General features: G+C 60.5%; 1 protein-coding gene across 7 annotated transcripts in view; it reads left to right on the top strand.

The window, feature by feature from the left end:
• Positions 1–13,533, top strand: part of LOC121159739 (myelin basic protein) — a 53,985-nt gene that overhangs the window by 14,585 nt on the left and 25,867 nt on the right. For all 7 annotated transcript variants that reach the window (XR_005884413.1, XM_040985148.1, XM_040985147.1 and 4 more), the window contains exon 3: positions 1,171–1,258. Coding sequence is in view for 6 of the 7 variants with exons in the window: in XM_040985148.1 (XP_040841082.1) it covers positions 1,171–1,258 (88 nt within the window). In the remaining variant the exon portion in view is untranslated. The remainder of the gene's footprint in view (positions 1–1,170; positions 1,259–13,533) is intronic.

The following is a 13,533-nucleotide window of genomic DNA, read 5'->3' as shown; positions in this document are numbered from 1 at the left end:
TGTGAGGTGTGTGCACCTGTGTGAGGTGTAGGTGTGCCTGTGAGGTGTGTGCACCTGTGTGAGGTGTACGTGTGTTTCTGAGGTGTCTGCACCTGTGTGAGGTGTACGTGTGTGTCTGAGGTGTGTGCACCTGTGTGTGGTGTACGTGTGTGTCTGAGGTGTCTGCACCTGTGTGGTGTATGTGTGAGGTGTGTGCATCTGAGTGTGGTGTAGGTGTGTGTCCAAGGTGTGTGCACCTGTGTGGTGTACCTGTGTGTGGTGTACGTGTGTGTCTGTGGTGTGTGCACCTGAGCGTGGTGTAGGTGTGTGTCCGAGGTGTGTGTGATGTGGATGGGCACAGCTGCAGTGTCATAGAAGCTAGACTGGGTGGCGTTGTACATGGTGTGCCCCACTTCCCATCCAGCTCCCTGCCCGTGTGCCTGAGAGAGGTCCCTGGGCCCCTGTGCCCACGTGGCAGAGCCAGGTGGCAGCTGCTGGCCCAGCGCTGGCCACTGTGGGCATTTGAGGGGTGGACCAGCGGATAAAGACCCCTCTGTCAGTGCCTCGCTGTCACTCTTGTCTCACTAGAGAGCAGGAGTCGGGGGAAGGAAGCGTCCTACCACTGCACACAGCACGGCCTAGAAGCGCTGGTTGCGCCCCGGAGGTGGGGTAGGCGCCGGGTGCGAGGGGGCAGCTTGTGGTAGTTGTCCCTGCAGCTGTGTCTTGCATGTGACAGCGCAGCAGGTGGCTGCGAAGAAAAAGAACCCCACTGCGACCTCAGCTGTGCCTGAGAAGGCAGAGCCCCTCCACAGCTGTGGGCCATGACCCCTGCCCAGCCTGGCTCCCACAGGCCAGCCGGTGGCTGGCAGAGGCCAGCACTGCCACTCCGGAAGGGTGGTGGAGTCGGCTGCACCTGCAGTGTCACCTTCAGCCAGAAATGGGCGAGGCGGGACTGCGCAGGCCGTGTCAGTCTGTCCCTCCCTTTGTGCACTGGCCAGCTTGGCTGCACGAGCATGCTGCCTGGGGTGTGGCAGGAGGGACAGGGAGGCAGCGCGGCTCCAGGGCCTCGGGGAGCAGTGGGACACTGTGCTGGGGTCCAGGCGAGCTGCACATGCAGAAGGGTGTGCCCCTGGTGTGCTGCGACGTGGCACCGTGTCCCAAGGTCCTCTTTTGTGGCTTTTGTTTTTGCAGGAGGCCGACACGCACAGAGGAGAACTCGAGAGGAAGAGGAACCTCCGAGAGCTGGCGCAGAGCTCCTCTGAAGACAACGAGGTGTTTGGTATGTGGGCTGGGGGTGGGCGCGGCCGGACACACATGTGATGTGTGCACACACACACAGGGTGGGTTTTAACCTGTGGATGCGTCAGAAGTGGGGCAGGGTAGAGGACAGGGCAATCCCTTCCTGCCCTCCCGGGCCCGCCCATGTGACCCATCCCAGGCCTTCCTGGACGCACACCCCGGGGCTCCCCGGTCACACGCTGGTCCACAAGAGAGGCCCCAAGGCGCCTGGAGGTGCCTGTGAAAAACAACGGCCCGGGAAGTGAAACTGCGCCAAGGCTGGGGGACCGCAGGCCACATGCCAGCTGCAAAGGGTGACTCAGAGGTTTTGGGAAGTCACTTCTGTCTACACGGGCCTGGATCCTGCCCTTTGCCTCCTGCCTGTCTGCTGCCCCGCGCGGTGCCATGCATCTTGCCACTTCCCCAGGAGCAGACGTGTGCCTCCTAGTCTCACTTACGCCACATTTCCCATCAGGACTCTGAAGCTCTGGCAGCCACGCCCTCGGGGCGGGAAGCAGAGCCACCCTGGGGTGCCTTGTTTGCCTCCAGGGATTCCTGAAGGAAGGGAGCAGGCAGTGCCCGCAGGGAGCACCCTGCTGTAGCAGAGGGAAGAGAAACTGCTGAAATGAGCACCCCTCTCCCAGGCACAGGCCGGCCTGACATGGAAGGCCAGCCTGGCACCTGGCCGGTGCCCACCTGGTGTCTGCCTGCTCCGTGACTCTGCCCTGGCCCAGCGTGGCCACCTCAGTTCTTGTTCCTGATGAACTGGTTCATTCCGCGTGTCCCTTCCCTGTTACAGAGTGATGATGCTTGCAGGCACAGATAGACACGGGTGTGATGTGGACGGGGCAGAAGCCAGCCCAGTGGCCGGGTGTAGGCTTTACATGGCGGTCAGTCCGTGTTAGTGTTGGAAGAGCTTACTTATGTTGTATTCCAGTGTCCTCTGTGTCATTACCACCCTAGTGTCTGTTTCCAGGCAATGACTACCGTGGCTGTTCCGGCTGTTCCGTGCGTTTGTGTAAAATGTATACACCACACAACCTTAGAAGACCTGTTGCCATCTTGGCCTAGAGTCAGGGAGATGGCACGCTTCCAGGACAGCTCTCCAGAAACGTTCTCAGAGCCAGCCAGAGTGGGTACAGAGGAACCCCAGTCCACGGACCCGTCTGGGATGCAGGTGTCCGTGGGGACACCGTGCCTTTCCGCCCTTGGTGTTTAGTGAGCAGAGCATCCAGCCAGCCCAATGCTGCGGGCTGTGCTTGGCATGTGCCGCTGAGAGCCCCCCAGTGCTGTGTGCCACTGAGACCCCCGCAGTGCCGTGTGCCACAACCTGCTTCACCAGGGAATGCAGTGTGCGGGGAGTCACGTGTGTTCCTTGCTGTCGGACCTGCGGGCCGCCACCGTTCCCCAGCCCAGCAGGAGGCCCGTGAGGGAGTGACACTGAGTCCTGCCCCATCCCCATCGCCATCTGACAGCCACAGGACCGCCCAGGAACAGGCCCCGTGTGGCAGACAGGGGCAGTGTAGAACCAGCAAGCATTATGGGGTGTGCACCTCATGCCCTGAGGATGGCAGGAAACAGAGCCTCCCGACTGAGGGATGAGGGCAGCGCAGTCCTGTGCATGCAGGGCGGGACAGAGGAGCACAGGGAAGCCATGGGCCCGCAGCTGCCTAGCCAACCATGCGCGCATGCGCAGGGACCTCCTTGAAGGCTGGGCAGGCAGCGTAGGTCTGCCCGGTGAGGCCTGGATGAGGGAGTGGCAACAATCCTGATGGGAGGATTGAGGCCAGCGCTGGAGGGTTAGCAAGCTGTGGCTCCCACAGCGAATGCCCAGAGCTGCCACGACCACCAGGTGCAGACTCAGAGGCTCTGCAGTCCACGGGCCACAGCCAGCCCGTCCTCAGCAAGCAGACAGGGCCTCACGGAGCAGCTTTTCCATGTAGGCCATGCCTGCTCCCGACTGGCTGGGCTGCCCTTGCAGGTGGATCTCCATCTCCGCTGGATGCACAGGCCAGAGGGCCATGTGCTTAGCAAGCTTCGCAGAACTGGGCTGCGTTGTGGTCAGCTGTTACCGAGCTGCATTTGAGTCATGCAGCCACATGCACACATGTCCTCGTGACTGGGACCCCTGGGACCCCGACAGGCTCCCCTCTCCCCGCAGTGTCTCCTGAGGTAGCACAGGGCAGGGAGTGGAGTCCGGCTCCCTCTGAAAGCTGCAAACAAAGGAACCACCAACAGAGGGCAGCTCTGCCCCGTGGGCCGCAGGGTGTCCTGGCTGCACCCCCTGAGCGTGGGGCTGAGGGAGTGCCTGTCTCGTAGCACAGGAGATGCCACCTTGCCACTGCCATGCGTGGCACTGTGATGGCTGCATGCTGGGCATGTTGCATATGTGGGTGGGATCCCGGCAGAAGCCATGGGAACAACGCACACTTGCTCCTTACCTAGACAGTGGAGACAATTCCCTGAGTGTAGCATTCATCCAAGAGACTGAAGAGAGGTGTGTGTGTGTGTGCGCGCGCGCGCCTGTGTGTGCACACCGTGTGTGTGTGTGTGTGTGTGTGTGTGTGTGTGTGTGTGTGTGTGTGTGCGCCTGTGTGTGCACACACACCGTGTGTGTATCCCTCTGTCATAAAGCTTGAGTTTCGCTACACCGGGAATGCCCACGAAGAAACAATCCAGCATATCAAAAGTGCCAAGTCTGCATCGAGTCTTAGCACAGCTGCACCAGTGGCCGAGCCTGGCAGCCTGGGCCTGGTGCCCAAGCAGAAGACAGCCTCTCGCTTTGCCTGGAGGCTGCAACAGCCCCGAGTGGAGGTGAGCGAGGCATCTTCAGGTTGCAGGGGTGACGGAAGAAGGCAGTGAGGGCGGGTGAGTTAGCCCCGCTGCCTGGGCAGGGTTGCACCAGGACTTAGGGTCGCGCCGTCACTGGATACAGTTTATGCCCGTGTCACTTGCTTGGTGGGAATGACGGGTGACCCCAGTGGCCACCACTGGGTTACAACTCCACCCTCACACAGTTGGCCCTGTCGTGTTTTTCTCTGTTGACCAATCAGCCATTTTGAGCAAGAGCTCCTGTGCTCATCTCGATTCACCTGGGCAGGGGCGCCTGGTGACAGAGCTGACTCCTCTCTCAGTGGCAGACAGGCCTGCTGGCTTGAGCTGCGTGACTGTAAATAACACCTTTGGCTCGTGCGTGCTGGCTGCAGCACCCAGTCAGCCCTCCAGCGGGCAGGCCAGAGACCAGTGGCGTCTCACCAGCACAGCCCTGCTTGGCGACCAGCACGCTTCTGCTTGGCGACCTCCACTGTGAGCTGCTGGACAGCCACTGGACCTCAGCATCACCACACAGGGTGGCGTGTCAGGAGACGGACAGGCCCTGCACCCGTGCTTGGGCTTGCTGTCCCTGCTTGCCCCAGGCCGATGAACCGGGGGAGGCCGACCTCTCCAAGGGGGCAGGATTGTGAAGCAAGCACCCCAACACTGGGAGGTCAGGGGCCAGAGGGAGCCAAAGACCGTGTTCACCTGAGCTTTAGAATGCAGTGATTCTCGGAGCTGCTGGGGACCACGGGTCGCTGAGGACTGGAGACCCTCACACCCACACAGTGAGCTGAGGGACACGTGAGCACAGCTGGCTGGCCATCCGAGCACAGGCTGCCTAGGGCTGGCTCCCTGCACCCGTGAGCCACCGGGCTGCCCCGCCTTGCTCTGCCACCCAGCCTCTTTCAGGAACTGCATTTGCAGGAAATCAGACATTCCCCATCATCTCCCAGGGAACAGCTGTGTTACCCCAACACTCAGCTCCTGTGCAGCTGATGGCAGGTTGAGGGGGGACAGTGTGCAGAGGGCCGGTCACAGAGGGGACATGGTGTACAGAGGGCCAGTCACAGAGGGGACACGGTGACTCAAGCCCAGGTTCCCTATCTCTGTTGGGCTCGCTCCCCATCGCAGCTGCCAGTTCTCAGATGAGGATGCTGGCTGCTCTAGTGGGCTTGTGGTGGGCACAGCCCCCGTGCAGCCTCTTGGGGTAGGCTGGGCCATGGGGTCCGAGCCCTGGATCTGCAGGGTGGGACCTGCGTTACTGGGACTTGGCCCTGGGGCGGGTCCTGCCCGGGGTCACTCGGGGTCAGCAGACCCACAATGGGACAGCTGAAGACTCCCAGAACAAAGAGCCAGGACAAGCCCTACAATGGCCCACAGAGCAGATGTGACAGGCTCCAGCCAAGGCCTGGCGGCCCGACTGGGGCCCGACAGTCTCAGGAGGCAGGTGGGCAGCAGGGTCAACACCCAGAGACACGCTGAAGTCTCCCTCCTCGTGGGCACCTCTGTGGGCCTCACCTCGGGATGGCAGGTCTCCACCTGCGGCACCTCCATCTTATGTCACGTGTGGGTCGCTCCCCAGCTGCCTCATTCACAGCCCTGTTGTCCTGCTCTCCTGAGCCTCTCAAGAGCTACACTGGGTCTGGCCCACATGGTGGTCTCACCTGTGGTGGGACAACTTGTGCCAGGCAGGCTGGGCCCGTAGGAGCCCCCTGCACTCTCCCTGGGCAGCCAGCCATGTTTCAAGAGCTGCCTGTCCTCTCTCTTGGGAGCCAGTTGCATTTCAGGAACCGGCTGTCACTCTCCCTGGGCAGCCAATTGTGTTTCAAGAAGCAGCGCAGCCCAGGAGCCAGCCACGGCTAGCTCTGAGTGATCTTTTCTAGCCTACCTAGTCCAACGAGGGAATGGCAGGCTCCCACGGGTGTTCAGAGGAAGAAGCTTGCCACCAGGATCCTCCTGGGCCCTGGGAGAGGGCAGCCTCCTGCGAAGGGGCAGGGCCTCACTACTGGCCACAGCACTACCGTGCCAGAAAGTCAGTCACCTCGCTTCTAGCAAGGTCAGTGCCCAGAACCAAATGCACGCTCCCTTCCTGCCCCTTCCAGAGCCCCTCCTCTCTGAGCCCCACCTGCTTCACTGCAGTTAGCTCCACCCTCAGAAGTGTTAAATCCAGGCTCAGGGAATGCACTGACCCGCCTCACCACGCCGGGAGACAGCCAGGCCATGGCTGTGACACACCTGGCCTGTGACTGCTCCACATGTAGACATGGCTGTGACACCTGGTCCCTGCACTACTCCGTGTGCAGACATGGCTGTGACACACCTGGCCTGTGACTGCTCCACATGTAGACATGGCTGTGACACACCTGGTCCATGTACTGCTGCACGTGTAGACATGGCTGTGACACACCTGGTCCATGTACTGCTCCACATGTAGACATGGCTGTGACATACCTGGCCTGTGACTGCTCCGTGTGCAGACATGGCTGTGACACACCTGGCCTGTGATTGCTCCACGTGTAGACATGGCTGTGACATACCTGGTCCATGCACTGCTCCATGTGTAGACATGGCTGTGACACACCTGGCCTGTGATTGCTCCACGTGTAGACATGGCTGTGACACACCTGGCCTGTGACTGCTCCACGTGTAGACATGGCTGTGACACACCTGGCCTGTGATTGCTCCACGTGTAGACATGGCTGTGACACACCTGGCCTGTGATTGCTCCATGTGTAGACATGGCTGTGACACACCTGGCCTGTGACTGCTCCACGTGTAGACATGGCTGTGACACACCTGGCCTGTGACTGCTCCACGTGTAGACATGGCTGTGACACACCTGGCCTGTGATTGCTCCATGTGTAGACATGGCTGTGACACACCTGGCCTGTGACTGCTCCACGTGTAGACATGGCTGTGACACACCTGGCCTGTGACTGCTCCACGTGTAGACATGGCTGTGACACACCTGGCCTGTGATTGCTCCACGTGTAGACATCATGGCTGTGACATACCTGATCCATGCACTGCTCCGTATGTAGACATGGCTGTGACACTCCTGGCCTGTGATTGCTCCACGTGTAGACATGGCTGTGACACCTGGTCCATGCACTGCTCCGTATGTAGACATGGCTGTGACACACCTGGCCTGTGACTGTTCCACGTGTAGACATGGCTGTGACACACCTGGCCTGTGACTGCTCCACGTGTAGACATGGCTGTGACACACCTGGCCTGTGACTGCTCCACATGTAGACATGGCTGTGACACACCTGGTCCATGCACTGCTCCACGTGTAGACATCATGGCTGTGACATACCTGGTCCATGCACTGCTCTACATGTAGACATGGCTGTGACACACCTGGCCTGTGACTGCTCCACATGTAGACATGGCTGTGACACACCTGGTCCATGCACTGCTCCACGTGTAGACATCATGGCTGTGACATACCTGGTCCATGCACTGCTCTACATGTAGACATGGCTGTGACACACCTGGCCTGTGACTGTTCCACGTGTAGACATGGCTGTGACACACCTGGCCTGTGACTGCTTCACGTGTAGACATGGCTGTGACACACCTGGCCTGTGACTGCTCCACGTGTAGACATGGCTGTGACACACCTGGCCTGTGACTGTTCCACATGTAGACATGGCTGTGACATACCTGGTCCATGTACTGCTCCACATTGTAGACATGGCTGTGACACACCTGGCCTGTGACTGCTCCACGTGTAGATATGGCTGTGACACACCTGGCCTGTGACTGCTCCACGTGTAGACATCATGGCTGTGGTTCATTTGGTCTGTGACTGTTCCACATGTGAATGTCACGGCTATGACATGCTTGGTATGTCTACATGTGGATGTCATAGCTCTGGCATGCTTGGTCTGTCAGTGGATGCTGGCCACGGTTCCACCCTGGTGGCTGTGAGTGCTGCTGGGCCGAGTGCTAGGGTCCAGGACTTCCAGTGGACACGGTGGCCAGAGCCGTGATGCTATACACCTCCACAGGATGGGCCTCTCTCTTTAATCTTTGCATTCTGGTTTCCCCAGAGGTAAGTGCTCATGTCAGTGAGGGATTGACCCAGTACAGGAAGATGTGAGGGTAGGGTCTTGAGGATTGGGGCCCCCTGAGGCTGGGAGGTCAGAATTCATCACCTGCCTTTTGTTGGTGCAGTTGCTGCACTGAGGGTGGGAGCTGCGGGCCCATGAACGCAGCTTTAGGGAACTCTTCTAACTGCAACAAGCCTCCCCCCAGCCTCCTGACACAGGGCGGGGTGAGATGTGGAGACAGGACAATAGAAGACAACATGGGCCTCAGCCACCCAAAGGGCAGTGGTCTCCAAGGGTTCACTGCCCTGACCCTCGCCTTCAGTGCCCAGGCCAGAGACCCCTGGGCTGGATCACCTACATGGCAGAGGCGGTGGTCAGATGAGGTGACCAGCCCAGGAATGCCGCCCTGCACCCGTCCCACTGTTCCTGCAGCCGCCGACTCTCCTGGGGTGTTTGTGCATTGGGGAGCAGGACTGCACACAGCAGGGAAGGTGGGCTGGGCACTGGAGGCACTTGAACCAACTTGAATACTTGGCTGACATAGAGCAGTATTCGCAAGGTGTCTCTCCCAGCAGTGCTACAGCCTGTCTCAGGGTGCACCAGTTCCTGTGAGAGCTCCTGTGCCACGGCATGTGGGCGTCTGTGGACCCTCGGGCCACAGGGGCCCTGTAGCCTGTTCCGGCCAGCAGTGAGAGCAGTGCCGCCCTTGGGTCCTCACAGCTGGAGCTGGACGGGGCACCGCCCGGGGCCAGGGCTGCCCAGAGCAGCCTGAGCAAGCGCCCCCTCCTCCCTCTTCCAGATTCCATAGTACCCAGGGCCCCTTGGAACACAAGCTCCGAATGCAGGCTTTGTGCCCAGTTGTCTGTGTGGGCAGAAAACAGAAGTGCTACAGGAGGAGTCAGGAAGTCGGGTCTGGCCTTGCTGTTGGCCAGTTCTGCCTTTAGGCTCGGCGTGGAGAAGTGCGCCTTGCCTGGCACCCCGGCAGCCCGCTCACATGCTCGTCAAGGCACCCCTGTAAGGACTGTTCACACACACTTTAAAAAGTCTACACCTGCTGGGGGAGAAGACACGTCCCGTTTCTTCACTCTGGCACCCTTAGTATGAGTGGTGTCCTGAGTGATCTGACCACCTGGGCAAAGCCAGGGTGTGGATTCAGAGTGAAGACAGGAGAGGGGCAGTAGCGGTGAGGGTGGCGGGTGATCCAAGAGGCCTCCACCTGCGTTGCACCTGCTGCTAACCTGTGATGTTGGGTCTTCTGGCTGAAGCCTGACTGAGCAGCTCTGCGGTGCTGCTTCACTGGCCGATCTTGAGCTGTTCTCTGCGTTGGAGCGTGGCGGTGGCTGCCACGAGCTGGTACCAGGCTGCCAGGCAGCAGCTCTTCCTGAAAAGCCCACATTGTGTGCGGGGGCCCCATGCAGGGGCAGTAAGTGCTGAGCACAGATTCTCAGCTGTTCCCAAGAAAAGCCTGGCCCAGCCCGCTCACTGTGTGTGTGTCTACCTTTGGTGCCGTGAACTCCTGCAGACCCAGCTGCAAAGCTGCAGCTTCTTCTCGGGCCAGCACGTGACAAAAACCCTTTCTAATACAAGTCTGAGGCAGTGAGGCTCCTGTTGGATGTGTGTGTTAAACTTGAGGCTACCTCTCCGCCCAGAAAAAGGGGGCCCAGCAAAGTAAGCTGAAAGCGGGGTCCTGCTCCACTGTCCTGTGGAGCCAAGTGCCTCATGCTGACCCTCTGCTGGTTTGCAGAACGGACGTGCACCCCTGGCTGTTGGGGTGAAGGGCACCTCACCTCAGCCTGCTGCCTCCTGCTCTGGTCTGACTGGGAGTGGCAGCAGGCCCAGAGCAGATCCGTCTGCCTCAGCCAGCCCAGAGCCTGGAGAGGCACAGCAGCGCTGGCTACCCCCTGGTGCTGGACGCTCGGGTCCTCTCAGCCTGTGCTGTGGGCTTAGGGTCAGGATTAGGGCTAGCCTGGAGCTGCTCCTTGTGGTGGGAGTTGGGGCAGGGTTAGGGCTAGCCTGGAGCTGCTCCTTGTGGTGGGAGTTGGGGCAGGGTTAGGGCTAGCCTGGAGCTGCTCCTTATGGTGAGAGTTGGGGCAGGGTTAGGGCTAGCCTGGAGCTGCTCCTTGTGGTGGGAGTTGGGGCAGGGTTAGGGCTAGCCTGGAGCTGCTCCTTGTGGTGGGAGTTGGGGCAGGGTTAGGGCTAGCCTGGAGCTGCTCCTTGTGGTGGGAGTTGGGGCAGGGTTAGGGCTAGCCTGGAGCTGCTCCTTGTGATGGGGGTCAGGGCGGGGTTAGGGCTAGCCTGGAGCTGCTCCTTATGGTGGGAGTTGGGGCGGGGTTAGGGCTAACCTGGAGCTGCTCCTTGTGGTAGGTGTCGGTGCGGGGTTAGGGCTAACCTGGAGCTGCTCCTCGCGGAGCGGGGGGTCGGGGGGAGGTTGGGGCTAGCCTGGAGCTGCTCCTCGCGGTGGAGGTTGTGGCGGGGTTAGGGCTAGCCTGGAGCTGCTCCTCGCGGTGGGGGTTGTGGCGGGGTTAGGGCTAGACTGGAGCTGCTCCTCGCGGTGGGGGTTGTGGCGGGGTTAGGGCTAGCCTGGAGCTGCTCCTCGCGGTGGGGGTTGTGGCAGGGTTAGGGCTAGCCTGGAGCTGCTCCTTGTGGTGGGGGTCAGGGTTAGGGCTAGCCTGGAGCTGCTCCTTGTGGTGGGGGTCAGGGTTAGGGCTAGCCTGGAGCTGCTCCTCGTGGAGGGAGTGCCATGCTGCATGGCCTCTCTTCCTGCTAGGACAGACACTGCCCATGCTCTCTGTAGCATCACTCTCATTCGAAGGCCTGGCCTTGCTCCAAGTCCCCATTGCACTTTCACCCTGAAAGGGAAGGGAGTCACAAAGCTGAATTCTTGAGGGCGTGCATGCTCCCGCCTGGAGCGGGGCTTTCTCTCAGAGCCCCTGCCCAGCCCTGGACAGCATCTGGCTGCCGCTGGGGAGACAGGGCATGGACCTTTGTTGCTGTGACCCAGTGTTCCCTGACACAGCTCCCTCTTGGGCTTCGAGCCAGCACCTGCCGACGGGACTCACCTCAGTGTCATGACCCCGTGCAGATCGCCTGAGCAGTCTTGTGGCTGAGCACAGTACCAAGTAAGGCCTGCGTTGGCAGCAACTGAATCTGCCAGCTGTCTCCTGACTGTCTCTCCCTACTGTGACAGCCTGCAGGTGCAGCAGGCCTGGGTAGAACCTGTGCTCATGTCTGGGCGACATTGGCTGACACACTGCAGGCATTGGGGACTGCTTGAGGCGGTCACGGTCTGTCTGTGTGTCTGCCCCCACCCCACCTGTGGCCGGCGGCTTGGTGAAAGTGTGCTTTCCTCTTGCCCAGTGCGTGGGGATGGGGGAGAGGAGCCATCCCTTCTAGCACGGTTGGCTTGTTGGCTCAGTTGCACACTGGGTGCCCTGTGAGGCTGCCCGCTTGGTTTCTGTCTGCCAGGGGATGGGTCAGGTCCTGCTTGGTGACCTTCCTGGACCTGCACGGGGGTTATGGGAAGGGAGGTGGTGTTGAGCTAGCAACATTGCTGCTTCCTCCAGGGCCCAGTGAACCGCAGGGAACAGACAGCTGCCCACCTCGCCAGGAGGAGATGCTGAGGACACACGGGGCAGGGCGCTCAGGGCGTGAGCTGCAAAGGGTGGCTGGGTGTGGCCTGGAGCCGTGTCTGTGCGAGCTGGGGTGAGGAGGATGTGGGAAAGGGGGCAAGGGGCAGGCAGCCCCTCTTAGGGCATGGGAAGTGTGCGAGCCCCTTGCCCAAGGCAGCCTCCCCAGCACTGTGTACCATGTACGCACAGCTGTACCTACGGATGTGCACAGCCTCCTGAACACACATTCACACACACGTGAATGCTGTGAACCTGCACATACAAGGCACGCACACTTGCAGCGGAACTTGAGTATGGAATATTCTGGACACATACCAGATGCTGGCTGAGAGGGGTGCTGGCAAGGTGTGCCCATGAACGTGGATGGGTGTCAGTGACATTCAGAGGGACCACAGGGACACGGGGCCTGGGAGAGCTGGGAGGCAGCCAGGACTGCAGGAAAACCATGGGGAGTGTGGGCAGCACGCAGGAAGCTCCACATAGCTGCTTCCAGTGCCCTGTCTGCAGTGAGGGATCAGAGCCCGCTCTGCCACAGTGTCCACATGTGGAGTGTGTGATCGGCCGTGCCCGCTCTGCCACGGTGCCCGCATGTGGGGTGTGTGATCGGTCGTGCCCGCTCTGCCACAGTGCCCATGTGTGTGGGGGTGTGTGATCGGCCGTGCCCGCTCTGCCACGGTGCCCGCATGTGGAGTGTGTGATCGGCCGCACCTGCTTTGCCATGGTGCCCATGTGTGTGGGGTGTGTGATCGGCCGTGCCCGCTCTGCCACGGTGCCCATGTGTGTGGGGGTGTGTGATCGGCCGTGCCCGCTCTGCCACGGTGCCCGCATGTGGAGTGAGTGTGTGATCGGCCATGCCCGCTCTGCCGCGGTGCCCGCATGTGGGGTGCTTACTTGGGAGTCACTGTGCTCTGTGGAAAAGAAGGGAGCTCGAGCAGACAGTGGTCGTGGTTAGTGCTACTTCAAGCCATGTGTGCACTCACTCGGTGTTGATGTAATGTTGAGGCAGGCATGACGACGGAGGGCCCTGGCTGAGTCCCTGTCACCAGGGGACCAGGGTGGGACCAGGGTGGCCTTGAGGTGCCTGGTGCCTTTTGAGGTCCCTGGTTACAGGGACATTCACTCATTTGGGACAGGCAGTTAATCAGGATGACAGAGACAGCAAGTGCTTCAGGACGGGGAGGCCACCCCGCTGGTCTGTCACCCTGGTCAGACCCTGGCCCTCCTGTGACAGGCCATTCTCACCTGCTCTGTCTCCTGCCCCTTGGGACAGTGGCGGGTCTGGCCTGCTCCACGCTGCTGCAGCTGCTGCTGCCTCCTGTGAGGCAGTCCCACCAGGACTCCTCAGGGACAGGTTCCCCGCAGGAGGGAGAGGACTGGGACCAGGGCAAGCTCACTGGGAACCACATCCAGTTACCCCCGACACAGTGGACTGGGTGGATGCGTGAGTAGGTAGATGGTAGACACTTGCTTGAAACACGCACATGGCACCAGACTTCCGAGTGCAAGGTTTTCCAAACTGAATCTCTAGCAAAGCCCTTGCCGAACAGTGTGTGTACATTGGAGTAGAATATTTCATGACATGCGTGTAAGTATTTGTAACAGCTGTGCTCTGCAAAACGCTAGCCACATGCTGGGTTCAGCAGGTGGCATGGCCAGGCCTGGCACAGAGGCAGTTGTCGCCACAGCTGTGCTCTGCAAAATGCTAGCCACATGCTGGGTTCAGCAGGTGGCATGGCCAGGCCTGGCACAGAGGCAGTTGTCGCCACAGCTGT

The sequence above is a fragment of the Ochotona curzoniae genome, unplaced genomic scaffold, assembly GCF_017591425.1.
Source record: "Ochotona curzoniae isolate NIBS_2020 unplaced genomic scaffold, NIBS_Ocur_1.0 contig_43, whole genome shotgun sequence".
In the NCBI taxonomy this organism is placed as follows: domain Eukaryota; kingdom Metazoa; phylum Chordata; class Mammalia; order Lagomorpha; family Ochotonidae; genus Ochotona; species Ochotona curzoniae.
This window is presented reverse-complemented; position numbering and strand designations above follow the sequence as displayed.